Source organism: Nicotiana tomentosiformis, chromosome 6, assembly GCF_000390325.3.
Source record: "Nicotiana tomentosiformis chromosome 6, ASM39032v3, whole genome shotgun sequence".
NCBI classification, from domain to species: Eukaryota; Viridiplantae; Streptophyta; class Magnoliopsida; order Solanales; family Solanaceae; genus Nicotiana; species Nicotiana tomentosiformis.
The window spans coordinates 62,277,794-62,292,193 of record NC_090817.1 but is presented as its reverse complement, the minus strand read 5'-3'; the positions used below and the strand labels follow the sequence as shown (position 1 = coordinate 62,292,193).

At 36.0% G+C, this 14,400-nt stretch overlaps 1 protein-coding gene across 3 annotated transcripts; it reads right to left on the bottom strand.

The window, feature by feature from the left end:
* Positions 1-2,192: 2,192 nt before the first annotated feature.
* Positions 2,193-9,944, bottom strand: LOC104116138 (protein DEFECTIVE IN MERISTEM SILENCING 3). 3 transcript variants are annotated; one of them, XM_009626936.4, is made up of 8 exons: positions 9,787-9,944; positions 8,017-8,148; positions 7,725-7,839; positions 7,299-7,536; positions 6,029-6,220; positions 5,618-5,938; positions 4,746-4,968; positions 2,193-2,587 (listed from the first exon to the last, which is right to left on the bottom strand). In XM_009626936.4, the coding sequence occupies exons 1-8, from the start codon at positions 9,811-9,813 to the stop codon at positions 2,558-2,560; spliced, it is 1,278 nt and encodes a 425-aa protein (XP_009625231.1). In that variant the 5' UTR covers positions 9,814-9,944; the 3' UTR covers positions 2,193-2,557. The 3 variants fall into 3 exon arrangements, with proteins under 3 accessions (XP_009625231.1, XP_009625230.1, XP_009625232.2); XM_009626935.4 differs by having other exon boundaries at positions 2,193-2,582; XM_009626937.4 differs by having other exon boundaries at positions 2,296-2,582; positions 7,725-7,858; positions 9,787-9,901.
* Between the last annotated feature and the right edge of the window lie 4,456 nt (positions 9,945-14,400).

Sequence of the window (14,400 nt, the reverse complement as noted above, 5' to 3'; positions counted from 1 at the left end):
TGATCAAAATTTAACATCTTTCATTTGCGGGTAGTTTCTAAAGCTTATTTTGAATCAAATGGTCAATAATTTGCTAGATTTGGTTGGTTTGAAGGCTTGTTCAAAAGGCAAGGTCGTGGTTGATTGACTGCTTGAGTTGCGGAGTGAGGCAAGTGTTGGGTCTAACCTTAATTTGAGGGAATTAGGGAATCCTGAACTACATGTTATGTGAATTATGTGGGAAACGGCGTATATGCAAGGTGACAAGTGTATATGCGTCGTCATGATACTTCCTTCCATGTTTTCGTTACTTCATGATGTATCTTGTTTCCTGCCTTAACTACTATATGCTTTATTGACTTCCATGCCATAATTGTTACTTGTCATTTAGTTGTTCTTGTATTAAATTGTCCATCCCTTCCATAATTCCAAGCTTATTTGCTACTTATCTCTACTTGCTTTACTTGCATATCTAAATTTTCATGTCTTACTTGCCTTATAGTTTTGTAATATTTGTTGCTTTCTATAACATGGTTTCCTTGTATGAGTTGTCCAATTAATAGATATCGATGAGTTGGTAAGGTTGAGACATTCGAATTATTAGAGATTCTTCACTGCCTCGTACATTTACTCATCTGATGTGGAAATTCTTGTAAATTTTGGTTGTTGAATTGCTATTGTTGATTGACATTGTTTGGGAAGTGGGTTACACGTCGCAACGGAAATCGAAAGGTAATGAATTGAAATGGCGGAATAAGGACGGATTATGATATTGACAGATGATGATATGGTGGGATCGGGTTGCTTGCAACGGATTGTATATGTTGTATTTGTTTGTGACTGTTTGATTTGCCTCGGTATTTTGAGATGAGTTTATGAGACTTGTTATTTTGGGCTCTCTGGTAGTTGGATTTCGAGTTCGTTTTTATGAGTCAACTGCTTTACTTTCATTTCATGCCTTTCCTGTTATTATTATTATTGCATACAGGTTATTGTAAGTGACCCGCCTTAGCCTCGTCACTACTTCATCGAGGTTAGGCTCGACACTTACAGAGTACATGGGGTCAGTTGTACTCATACTACACTATGTACTTCTTGTGCAGATACCTGAGTGGGTCCCAGCGGTGCTGAGTGAGATTGCCCGGATCCAGCTATCAGTGGAGACTTGAGGTATAACTGCACGGCGTCCGCAGCCCTGAAGTCCCCTTCTATGTCATCTTAGCTGTTTATTTTGATTCAGACAGTTATGTTTTATTCAGACCATTATCTGTAGTGCTCTAGATGCTCATGTATTCGTGACACCAGTTTCTGGGATTGTATTTGGATTACGTCATTTATTAGTTTATCACCCTGTTTCAGACTATTCTGTTTCATTGTTATTATTTGATTTGAATTGTTAAAAATGGTTAATAATTATAGCTAACGTTGACTTGCCTAGCAAGTGAAATATTAGGCGTCATCACAGTTCCGAGGGTGAAAATTCCGGATCGTGACAAAAGGTATACAAAACTATTTGACTCTCCATTTTGTATAGTCAACACTTGGAAGCTGGTGTTATAACTATTGATATTTGGTAAAATTGGACTGACATACTGATCAAACGTTGTTATGTACCAAGTTTATCTGAAATTTTACTTAAAGTAATAGCTCCAATTTTGTAGTTAGATTAATATTTCTTAAAAAAGAATCTAAAGATACAACTATTTCCTTCTAGCATAAGCTGTTTGTCTCTCTTTAATGTGGTGTTGATCCTTTTTATGTTATTTCTTCTTGTACTTTTGGAGGGGCATCTTGAAAAATATTCAAATACATGTACAGTTCTGTAGAACATTTATCTTATCCCCCTACCGACGATTATAGGGACATCCACGCAGCTAATCTCCATTATTAACTGAGTGCCTGCCCTCGGAAGAAGTCATTTGAGTGAGGCTCCACAATCCCAATTTAACTCCTCAAGCCCTTTCTCCTTCCCCTTTACCTCATCACCTATGCCAAGCCCACATGTTTTCTTGCTTGTAGATTACCAGAATGTCTTTGGCAAATATATTCTTGCTGGGAAATTCTAATCTACACTTGCCCATAAATGTGCGCAACAGAGAATTTACCCATAAAACGCCGTTTTCACCTAAAATTATGTTTCCTGGGACTGCTAGTGGACCAGTTGGCCTTTACACAAACACAAAATGATGAATCTGATTCCAGTATACCAGCTATTTCAAAAATTTCAAGGCGCACTAGTTGAAAATTTTGTTTGTTGGATCAAAATCCATTTCCAGCTTCAGTTGTAACTGAAATCTGTAATACTACCACAAGATGTACAGTTAACAACACATTCTACAACTTGGTACAAGTTCAAACATGAGAGACAAGAAAGGACGGTCCTTGGACCTCTTCTCGTAATTGTCCCTTTGACTAACAAATTGTGTATCTAAGTTTGTTACATGCCTGAAATTGACCTAAAAAGGAATCAGAAATTCATGAGACTGCATATGTAATTCTATTATTGATTTACTGATAGAGCTTCTTGTCCAATACCGAAACAGCTCTAAGGGGTTTCCATCAAATCATGATATCAGGGTCAAGCGCTCCCCTCCTGCTTGAAGCTGTGCTGCATATACATGGAAACAATATGTCATACACAAATAGGAATATTTTAGAAGTACTTTTTATAGAAAGCTTGACAAGCCTGAAAGGTATACTCCTGTCAAAGAGAAATGCCTTCATAATTTGACATCGTGAAACTTCATGTAGTCTCTCGTCATTAACAATATCGGCAAGCCTCTGACGCTCTATTATGTCTTCAATCATTTTATTTAATATCTTTGTATTCCCCATTTTCTATCCAGGAAAAAGAAAAGGTGACATAGCATGGTAATAAGCTACTATGGGATAATTAACGTCTATAATCACCAGATTTAGAATACTGTAGGAACCCAAGGGTACTTTCTTCAACAACCATTTTCTTTTTTTTTTTAGGTTCAACGGACCGCCTGCTGCTTCATCTAGGAAAAATATTAAGCTCGGGTCCTATAATTTTCCTGATTATTCTATTGCATAAAGGGAAGACAGAAATATACGAGATCATATCTTCACAATGCTTGTAGAGGCGTAGAGTTTCCAAGGCAAGAGGCACTTTTTCACCTGTCACTGCCAGTTTAACTATCTGCTCCACTATTTCCTCCTTCAAGGTGTGATAAATGTGCCTTTGGCTGTCTCTTGAGAAAAGCACTTTGTGGATCCAAATTTCCATTTTGTACTTTCTAACGGAACCAAACTTGCTCTATTTGGAGGATTGCACCGTTGGATAGGTAAAACATTTGGTTTGACACAACCTGAAACTTCCGCGCATATTTATTTTCATTATCTAATCTCTTCTCCTTTCTTTCAGATGTTATGATAGACCAGAATTTATATTTCTAATACTTGCAAAAGATTCTTCCCAAGCACTGCAGATATCTTGCCTACAATAGGACTTCCTCGCTAATATTGCTACTTGAAAACTCCAAATACACACCAAAACTTACAAATATTAGAAGCCTGGTTTATTTGTTATCTAATATTCCCTACAGATTATGGTTAATTGTACTCTTTTGTTTTCCTTCTGGTGTAAAGAGGAGCTTGTAAATGAAGCAAAATCATTAATTAGCCTCTAAGAATCCCTACAAGATTAGAAAGGGATCTTATTTTGGTTTTTTGTTCACCTGTACATATCTCAGCATTATTCTTGTCTGCATATTCAATATAATTACCATTTCTCCAAAAAAACAGTTCCCTACAAGCTTGAAACAGAGCTTACTGCATTTTCTTGAAGAGCTTTAATATAAACAGCTGTCTTCGAAAGTGCTAGAATACTCTACAAATACTTCAAGAGCTGAGAGTTTAGATGATATATAGGACAATTCATAAATATCACATGCTCAGTGTAAAATAGAGTAGAATTTTTAAAATTAAAAGCAAACAGCAGAACTGGTATCAGCAAAGACTACGTGAGAGACATCTTTGCTTCGTCCAACCAAAAACCATTTTGCTGTTTCCCGTGAAACCATCAAAGTCAAAATCCACCAGCATTTTAGCATTCCTGATTTCTAGATCTTTAGATTGCGTAAACAAAATAATCATAACTGACATAATGAAAGAAGGTGCACACTAAGAAGTTTCCAGGAAAAAAAGAAACACCTCTCATGTTCTCTCCATGCAGAAGTCTCAGCTAGGAAGAATAATACTAAGGGATCGTTTGGTTCTCATATTAGTTATGTGAAAATTATAACTGTCTATGTGGTAATTAACAATGAAGAGATTGCATTTTTGTCTTTAAATAGTTTAATCTCCACATTTCCAGAACACATATTCTTATTCCACATTCCATGCTGTATAAAATAATGCATACATTCCCATATAACTTAATGCTAGTACTTATTTAGTTCCGTCAACCAAACACTGCTTTAGTTGTACAGCAATTATTTTTTCTTATGCGACCAACCAAACACTATATCATTTTGTATACGATTTATAGTGGGATTAGTTGTTCCAACACAATCAACAAAATGCCCCCGAGTGTTCGCAGTTATCAAAAGTTACTTTCAATCAACTAAAGCTGGATCCTTCATGGACAATGATGATCAAGTTAAAAATGTCCCACGATTTTTACCAGAATCAACTCAGAGATAACTGACTTCATCGTCTGCTTACTATTAGCAACACAAACTGTTCAGAATTAATCAATGACCAGCATATTGCTAGCCGAGTAAGCTACTCTTTGTCATTACCTGTCTTGTGTAAGATGAGTTTTGTGCAAGAAACTTCAAATACTCTTGCTTCTTTATACCAAAGTTGAACCTTGCATGATCTAGCAATGCTTGTTCTCTCTGCATATCTTCTACAGTTCTTTCCTTTTTCCACTTCATCTCCTTTATCTGTCTTTCAATTTCAAAGTAGTCCTGCGGCAAATTTGACTTTGCAAAGCTCTTTGGAAATTTCAAATCAACTTCCCTTTTACCAAAGAATACAAAAGAAAGACATAAACCCAACTCAGATTCAGAATATATAATTTCATGATGACTTAGTTATGCTATTCCTGGTATATAAACCTAAGAGGAAATACATTCTGCCAAAGAGAGCCCAAGAGAAGATAATTGACAGAAAAGATTGTGAATTTAATGTCATGTCCAGTCCCTGAAAATCTCATGGCCTAGTCTTTCTTTCACAAAAGGATATTCTAGAGTTGTAATGGAAGTCGCTCAAATTCATATATCTTACCATAGGGTTACCTTTCTTGATTAAATTATATTATATACTATGGTCTCTTTTTGATATTTGGATGAAGAATTCACTGATAAATGGTGGGCATATCATTATGAAATAAAAATACAATAGACAAACAAATTGATAAAGACAGTTTTGTAGCTTCCTTGCTGTTTATGCATTAAATGACAGACGAGCATATTTTTGGGACCACAGGAGACAGATTGTAAGAGGAAGTTCATAAAGGCTGTACAGCTGAACTCACGAAGTTGAAGCTACACGCACATTAGCACATAAGCATAAACAGAAACAGCACCAGCTTCAGAAAATAGAAATAAATTGTTTTCTGTAGTTTCAGAAATACAGAGATATAACAATTTAAAACAAGCTTCTTTACCTATTGCCCAGGGCAAACACATTGTTATGCTTTATTATTCCTCCATCCAAAGATATGGCTCCATCTCTAATACAAGGGAGAGCCTGTAACATATCTGCTCTTGTTCTATATACGTGCAAGCGTGAAAACAGGTTATAGAAGAGAGTCTCTCTTAGACCGTAACCACTGCTTGTAGCACAATATAAGTTCACACTGTCTATATTGACCATATTCACAGCAAAGCCAAGAAAACCAGGTGGAGATTCCCCATTGGGTAATCTTGGCTTCAAAATATTAAGCCTCCTTTGAGGTTCGTCAGCTATGAACTCACCGCCATATGGTCTAAAAATGAACCAAAAGAAGGAAAGTGATCAAAGGCATGTCAAAAGAGAAGCATCAGTTTTTTCAAGAAACATAATCTTGATCTCAAACCTTAAGTTTTCAAGACAGATAACAAGAAATCGGCCATCCAAAGACCTCCCAATAGAAGATCCAAGTCCATGAAGACCAGAAGTCTTGTTTATATAGCCTTCCTTATTGTATGTTTCCAGTGCTTTGATACCATCATATGTCTTGCACACGATTGCTAGCATAGTCTCAAGTCCCAAATAATCTGAGAGAAGCCTGGATTTCAGAGATCAAATATACATGTCAGCCATAATACAGAACAAGCTGCCATTATTTGCCCTACTTGAAATTGCATGCTTCTCAACTTCTCATATCGTCACAACTAGTTCAAACAGAAAGAAATTCATGTTTTTGTATGTTCTTTGAGACTATAGAGATATGAAGAAACACAGTGACAAGTTTGGTATGCACAAACACATTTTACATCTAAAAATAAATGTGAATCCGCTCATGACAAAGAGTTGAGAACTGCAGTGGCCTAGAATAGATGCACTAAATATCTAAGGACAATTTGTTCCATTATCTCATTCCAATCCATTCTTGACCTCATAATCTCTCCAGAAATTACTATGAAAAGACTCGATTATAAGAGAAAATATGAGGAACAAAAGAAGTTACTCAACACTCAAATCCCACAAACACTAGAACCTTCAACTCATTGAATCATATTGGTTTTTGATTAGTTAGGAATGGGAATGTCTTTTCACCATTAGTAATGCAGGAGCAAGAAGATGAGGAAGATGAACAAACATCATGGGATGCAAATTTCAATATTTAAGAGATGAAACTAACATAGAACACCACAATATATTATCTTGCTTGTTGAAGTAAAAACCTTTCTACAACCCACCCGACTTCTGCACACAATTATATTAAGTATATCTCTAATCAATTTTTTCTATGGTAGTATTGTTGTTTATAGTTATTGTTTTTACATCTATTTTTCTATTTCTTACGATGCTTTTAATATTTTTTATCTTCTATTGCTGTCACTGACCTATTGTCTATTGTTTATTTTTCTTCTTCTCGAGCCGAGGGTCTTTCGGAAACAGCCTCTCTACCCCTCTAGGATACTCTCTACCTTCCCCAGACCCCACTTGTGGGATTATACTGGGTTGTTGTTGTTGTCTAGTCAATTTGAATATCAGCTAGCAACATGTCGTCATCCTGATTGTGATAGAAAGAATAGGTGCTACAATTTTTAGGATATGGCTGAAGAAAACTGGGAAAACTGCAATGTAGCTAAATTATTGCAGAAAAGGCAAGCAAATACATTAATTGAAATAAAATTAACCTGCTAAGATTGTCATCATCAACTTTCCCAAGCATAGCAACAATTCCCAGAACATCCTTCGTCAAAGGAAGATGAGAAGCTTGAGTTCCATGACGAGTTTTTAGTTGGCACCAGATGCCAGCTGCAGATTTCTCATATCTTAAGATTTGTTCAATTGTCTCCTGCTCACTCAATACATGGGAAAGTTCCTCATTTTCAGGACCAGATTCACTCTCTGTCTGATACTTGCCAAGAGCGACTACAGTACCCACAAACAGGAAATGTGAAACAGAGATCTTGATATTGTAGTTTTCTCATGTTAAACTTAGCTTGCATAAAAACAAAGGGTAAATGCATTGATTAAGGGACACCCACTGATTCAACAAAAATAACTAGAATGACCATCCATATCTAATTACTAGCTAAACTTAAGTAAAAGGAAGGTACCTTGCATATCTAAGATCGAATTATCCAACCCATTCTTTTGAGTCTTCAGGAATTTGATATTCTCTTCGTGTTGTTTAATTTTTAGACCCATTTCATGCACAACATCCTCAAGTTTCTGCAGTATATAGCTGGTACTGATTGGTTTTGCACAATATTAAAAATGTGGTAAATCTCAAGTAACAGTTGTAAACGGGTATCCATTAATCACAAGCACTCACTAATTTTACATATTACATTTCCTGCAAGATAAAAAAATACAACTTGTGCAAATTTCATGCATAATGTTAACAACCTTGGAGTTGTAGATAGTTGCCTCAGCCGTTCCATTTTGCATTGTGTCCCTCGCAAAAGAGTAGTAATCAGCCTGACCTCCTTGACTGAACCTCGGCTCATGCACAACTATAGGATTAGCATTGATTGGCAACTGAAAAAAAAATAATAACAAAATCTGCTATCAAAGCTTATCCAGGAAAAACTACAAAATGATGTAATCAGTAGCTCCCAGATTACCTACCACACTAAGTGTTGAAGTAACTAATAAATTGTAAATTGTAGCAAACTTTCATACCTTTTTTTTTTTCATTTTAAATTGAAGACGACTGGAGTTACCTCCTGATGATAGAGGTTGATATGCAGATTATATATATTCTACAAGTGCAAATCAAAAGTTTACGCAGCCCATATGCTATAGAAAAAGGAGAATCTAGTCTGAGGCTGTAGATGTAAAAATTCCACATTTTAGGAATTTCAGACCACTTGATCAAACGTTAGGAAATTGAAAAGAAACTTGTTTTACTTTGCTGACTAGTTTACATATTTGATGTCAAGCATAATTAGCTTAGTCCTGAAAGCTAAGTCCTTTCAGGTTGTAGGTATGTAATTGCAATAGGGAGGATTAAAAGGCACTGCCATTGTAAAAACTGGCTATACATCATTATGGTCTCAACTGTTTCAAACAGTACGAGAAAATAAAAGATTTAAAAAAAATAAAAAATAGTCCCAGGATCCTGAGATTTTACGTAGTCATTTGGCATGCAACGTTATACCGACAGACCAACATTCAACCACGAAGTCTCGCCTTGTAACATCCACAGCAAGTAGGCTAAAGCCAACCACCACCATCGCGTCATCTATTCAAGAAGCCAAGTGATGATCACCCCCCACCCGCCACACTCTTATTTTGTACCATAAAATATTAGACCAAGTACTACCAGTATACTAGAAAGAATAAAAAGAATAAAAAGGAAATACTCGAGGTAGGAATAAACAGTATTCTGAAGTATCTATTAAAGAGTCCTCGAGTATAAATTGGCCAAAACTTTTCCAGCGCAAAATCTTGGAATTCCAGTCCCATCTTATGCCGGCACCTGGCACTAACCAGAAAAAGAAATAGCTCAATTAAAATATGAGGACCTAATTTTGAACCCTTCACGTTCTCGGATCCTGACTACAAGAAGCAGCAAATTACAGCTGTTCTCTGGAATGCAGTTGTTAACACTAAGTTTGAGGAAGCTTTTCTTCTTTATCACCTTTATCTTGCTCTCTTACTAAGTAAAAAATCTAACAAATGCAACCATCTTGTGCATCAACGGTCAAGTACTTTTTGAAACTTAACAGTCCCTCTGTGCAAAAAAGAATGGCACTTTACTGTCGGTAGACACACAATTTTATCTTTGACTACAATTTTGTTAAATCTTTATTTAAAATATAACTGGTCCAAATGGAAAGAAATGGATATCAAGGATTCGTATAGCTGATGCCTACTAGCTTTGAATTGAAGCGTAGCCCTTTTTTAATTCAAGAGTTGGAGGGTCCTTTAATTTCGCCCAAATGTTCTCAAGGAAGTAACTAAAAAGGCATCGAACTTCAACGGAGAAACATATACATGCATGACATCATTTCCACTGTCTATTAGTATAATTAAGTGTTTCTCGGAGTTTTTAAGCCTTACCCGCGTATCTATGAGAGAATTGAGTGTTAGCAAGAGAAACAGTGTTAACAAGATATTTGACTCGACGAGCAGGAGATGAATCCGGAGCGAGATAAAGAAAAGGAATAGTACCTTCACTTTCTCGTCGTTTATCGACATTCACCGTTGTTGCAGTTGATCGCCGGCGGTGAGCAGGGATCGTCGGAGACTCCAGGCGGAGGAAACGGGCAATGGGAGTGAGCAACGCACATGTCGTGACAGTAAAATGAACTTATATAGGGCTTTGCCGAGTGAGTGAAAACACTCAAAATTATTTAATGTTATAAAACAAAGACCTAAAATTGATATTTTTATTTCTCTATTTATAGAAGAACTAAGTTGTTGTGTAAGCTGCTACTACAAGCTGCTTGTAAGCTGCTACTGTATCAGATATAGATAATCTTCTACCAGAGGTAATATTTATCCATAACGGAGTACCGAAAGGATAAGCTTCTTCAGGAGGCTTATTTCCAATACAGTACTAAATATATAAACATATTTACGGCGGAGTCCCATATGGATAAACTTCTTCAGGAAGCTTACTTACAACGGAGTACTAAATGAACATCCATAATATAATATATTTATAACATTCCCCCTTGGATGTTCATTAAAAGATATTGTGCCTCGTTAAAACCTTACTAGGAAAAACCCAGTGAAAAAAATACTAGTGAAGGAAAAAGAGTACACATATTTAGTAATACGCAATTCTAGCTACCTTATTAAAAATCTTATAAGAAAAATCACATGGGAAAAAACTTAGTAAGGAAAAAAGAGTACAACGCGTATTTCACTCCCCCTAATGAAAACCTTGATCCAAATATTTGAGTCTCCGCATTCCAATCTTGTATACCATCTTCTTAAAAGTTGAAGTTGGCAAAGTGAACAAATCTGTTGGATTGTCAATTGAACGGATTTATTGCACACCGATGTCACCATTTTCTGAAGATCATGTATGTAGAATAATTTTGGTGAAATATGTTTCGTTCTATCTCCTTTTATAAATCATCCCTTTAATTGGGCTATGCATGTAGCATTGTCTTCGTATAATATTGTGAATTTTTTATCACATTCCAACCCATATTTTTCTCGAATAAAATGAATCATTGATCTCAATCATATGCATCCCCTACTTGCTTCATGAATAACTATTATTTCAGCATGATTTGAAGAAGAAGTAGTAGTAATATATTGCTTTGTGAAGCGCCATGATATGACAGTACCTTCACATGTAAACACATACCCGATTTGAGATCAAGTTTTATGTGGATCAGATAAATAACATGCATCTGCATAACCAATATGATCTGCACCACCTTTGTTAGCATTAGCAAGATACATAAGTGCTCCAATTGCACTGAGATAGAGTATTTCAGGACCAAGGAATTTCTCCTCCTCTTCTGGAGGTCAAAACGGATCCTTATTCACTTCAAGTGATCGAACACCCATTTGGTGTACTTAATGGGTGCGCTTTGTCCATGTAAAAGCGTTTTAAGACCTTTTCTATATAGACATATTGATAGATAAAGATCTCGTCTGCTAAATATTCAATTTGCAGACTAAGACAAAGTTTTTCCCTTTGGGAGCTCTTCTGGAGTTCCTATGAGATTTATGTCATTAACGTAAACAGCAAGTATAGCAAACTCTGATGCTGTTTTCTTTGTAAAAACGCATGGACAAATGCCATCATTTATATAACCTTCATTCATCAATTCAGTGAGGCGATTATACCACATGCGCCGTGATTGTTTTAAATCATACAAAGATTTTTGTAATCTGATTGATGAAATTTTCGAGACTTTGAATTATATGCTTCAAGCATTTTAAATCCTTCAGAGATCTTTATATAAATTTGATCAAATGAGTCATATAGGTTATGACTTGCATCTAAATGGCATGACATCTTCAGGTGTTTGGACTACAAGTCTGATCCTCACAATCTTTTATAATATCGTGCACTATATTATATCAAATATATCGTCAACGATCATTTTGTATCGGTTCGCAAGTGACATAACTTGTTAAAATCTCATCACTTTCTTTATTTTTAGGTACCTGAACTTCTTCTGGAGTTTCATGAAATGTTATGTCGTGGGCTTTTATAGAACTCATTTCCTCCTCATTATGATCATTTTGATCATTTGCTCCTATCCTTTTCAAGGATTGTTACCTTTGGAACCGATCGATTTACTACGCTTCATGCATGCAGTAAACTTTATCCTTTAGGGACTTTAATTTTAATAGGAGCATTTGTAGCTGAAATATGATATTTAATTTTGGATCAGCAAATGCTTCTGGCGTTTGACTTGAATTATCTTCTAAGTGAGGATCATATTAATGATAATTCGATTCATATAGCATATTTTTCAGTTGTTTATTCCATCCTCCAAATGTTAGAAAAACTAACACATATCCTCAATCTTTTTTGGGAAACCTATCTTTGTGCATTGTGGTAGAGAAATTAATCATATACCACACATCAAAAGTTATTAAATAGTAAAAATATTTGGTTTCTGATCCTAAACCAATTGTGAGGGGAGGACTTATCATATTTTGTTGGTTTGATGCATACAAGTGTTGTTGTATGCAATTTAGAAAATCTTAGACCAACACATGAGGCTTTGTTCTCATAAGCAATAGTTTAGCCATTAATATGAGGCATTCAATACTAAACTAGCTTGGATATAAACCAGCATCATCAAGATGAACTATCTTGATTTCATAATCTGGAAATTATGTTCTTAATTGAGAAAGACAATTTCAAATGCCAAACTGCAAGTTGACAATAAACACACATGTAACCATATCATATATGCATCTATAAGTGGTTCACATGATAGGTGAATGAGCTCATATTCACCTTTTATATATTCCAGAATTCAGGGGTTTTAGTTCCAACTTTAGTTGGTATAATCAATTTATTATGAGAACAAGCAACACAAGAGAATTCTTGAAGAATCTTCTAGTTCATTAATATATGCTTATTTGAATTCTCAAATAGCTCATTTTAAAAATGACAAATGAAAATTTCAAGTTTATCATGACATGTGCTATCTCTAAGTAAACTTCTAGTTTACTATGGCATAAAATTTTGCATCAGTAAACTTTTGATTTACTGTGGCTACTTTTGTATCAGTAAATTTTTAGTTTACAGTAGCTACTTTTGCCTCAGTAAAACTTCTGGTTTACTGTGACTGCTTTTGCATTAGTAAACTTCTGGTTTACTGTGATACATGATATAGTACAGATTGAAGAATAAGGCGGGTCATGTGATGACCCAAAATGTCATCTTTAAATTTAATAAGTAATTATGTATTCTAAGACCTTAAAAAGTACCATTTATTATTCCTCGACTTGCGTGCGCAGTCCGTACAATTTTACAGTAAAGTTTTTATGTGAAAAATGGATTAAAATAGGAAATAGAGCTTTAAAACTCAACTAAGTTGACTTTGGTCAACATTTTGAGCAAACGAACTCGGATCAGTATTTTAAAAATTTTAGTAGGTCTGTATCATGATTTGGGACTTGGACGTATGCTTGGAATCGAATTCCGAGGTCCTTAGCCCGAGTTATGGAATTTTGATAAAAAATTAAAAGCTTGAAAGCTTAATGATTTCTAAGAAATTATTGATGTTGGATTTATTGACTTCGGGTCCGTATTTTAGTTTCGGAGCCCGGTATAGGTCCACTATAATATTTATGATGTGTCTGTCAAATTTGGTGAGAATCGGAGTTAATTTGACGTGATTCGGATGTCCGGTTGTAAAAATATAAGTTTTAAAATTTTCTTGAAAACTTCCTTTGATTTGGTGTCTGATTCGTAGTTCTAGGTGTTATTTTGGCGATTCGATCGTGCGAGCAAGTTCGTATGATATTTTAGGACTTGGGTGCATGTTTGGTTTGGAGCCCCGAGGGCTCGGGTTGATTTCGGATGATTAACAGACCATTTTTGGACTTGGGAAAAACTGCAGAAATCTGCTTCTGGTATCCTTCTTCGCGTTCGCGAGAGGTGGCTCGCGTTCGCGAAGAAGAAACTGGAGGCAGGTGAAATTTACTCTTCGTGTTCGCGAAGAGGGGGACGCATTCGCGAAGGGAAGAGGGCAGTGTTCATCGCGAACGCGTGGAAGCGTTCGCGTTCGCGTAGAATGCGAGGCCTGGCCGGGCACCAAGCGTTAAAGCTTCGCGTTCGCATAGGGTGTATCGCGTTCGCGAAGGCCAAATTTGGCAAGGCTTCGCGTTCGCGACATTGCCTTTGCGTTCGCGAAGAGCAAAGTTTTGGCAGCACAAAAATGTGCTTCGCGAACGCGAGGCACTGACCGCGTTCGCGAAGGGTAAAAATCCGAGAAACAAAACTTAAGTTCTGGAAATGGGGTTTCGACCCATTTTCAATTCTTTCCCATTTTTGAGCTAGGGTAAGGCGAATTTTGGGCGATTTTCACGGAAAAACATTGGGGTAAGTATTCCTTATCCTATATTGATTATATTTCATGATTTCATACTCATTTATATCATGAATCCGTGAATTTATGGAAGAAAAATCATATTTTTATAAAATCTTCCAAAAATGAAGATTTAAGATTTGAAGGTCCATTTGATATCGGAATTGGACAAATTTAGTATGGTTGAACTCGTATCGGAGCGGGTGTTCAGATTTCATGAGTTTTTTGGGATTTGAGACGTGGGTCCCACTGCCGAATATTTTAATAA

Bases quoted from the DNA above. Each gene is read 5' to 3' on its own strand.
- LOC104116138 (XM_009626935.4), bottom strand. From the start codon at position 9,813: ATGTCGATAAACGACGAGAAAGTGAAG. The intron at 8,149-9,786 runs GTACTATTCCTT...TTTTTTTTTCAG, and splicing joins TAAACGACGAGAAAGTGAAG to TTGCCAATCAATGCTAATCC. The intron at 7,840-8,016 runs GTTGTTAACATT...TATATACTGCAG, and splicing joins CAACTATCTACAACTCCAAG to AAACTTGAGGATGTTGTGCA.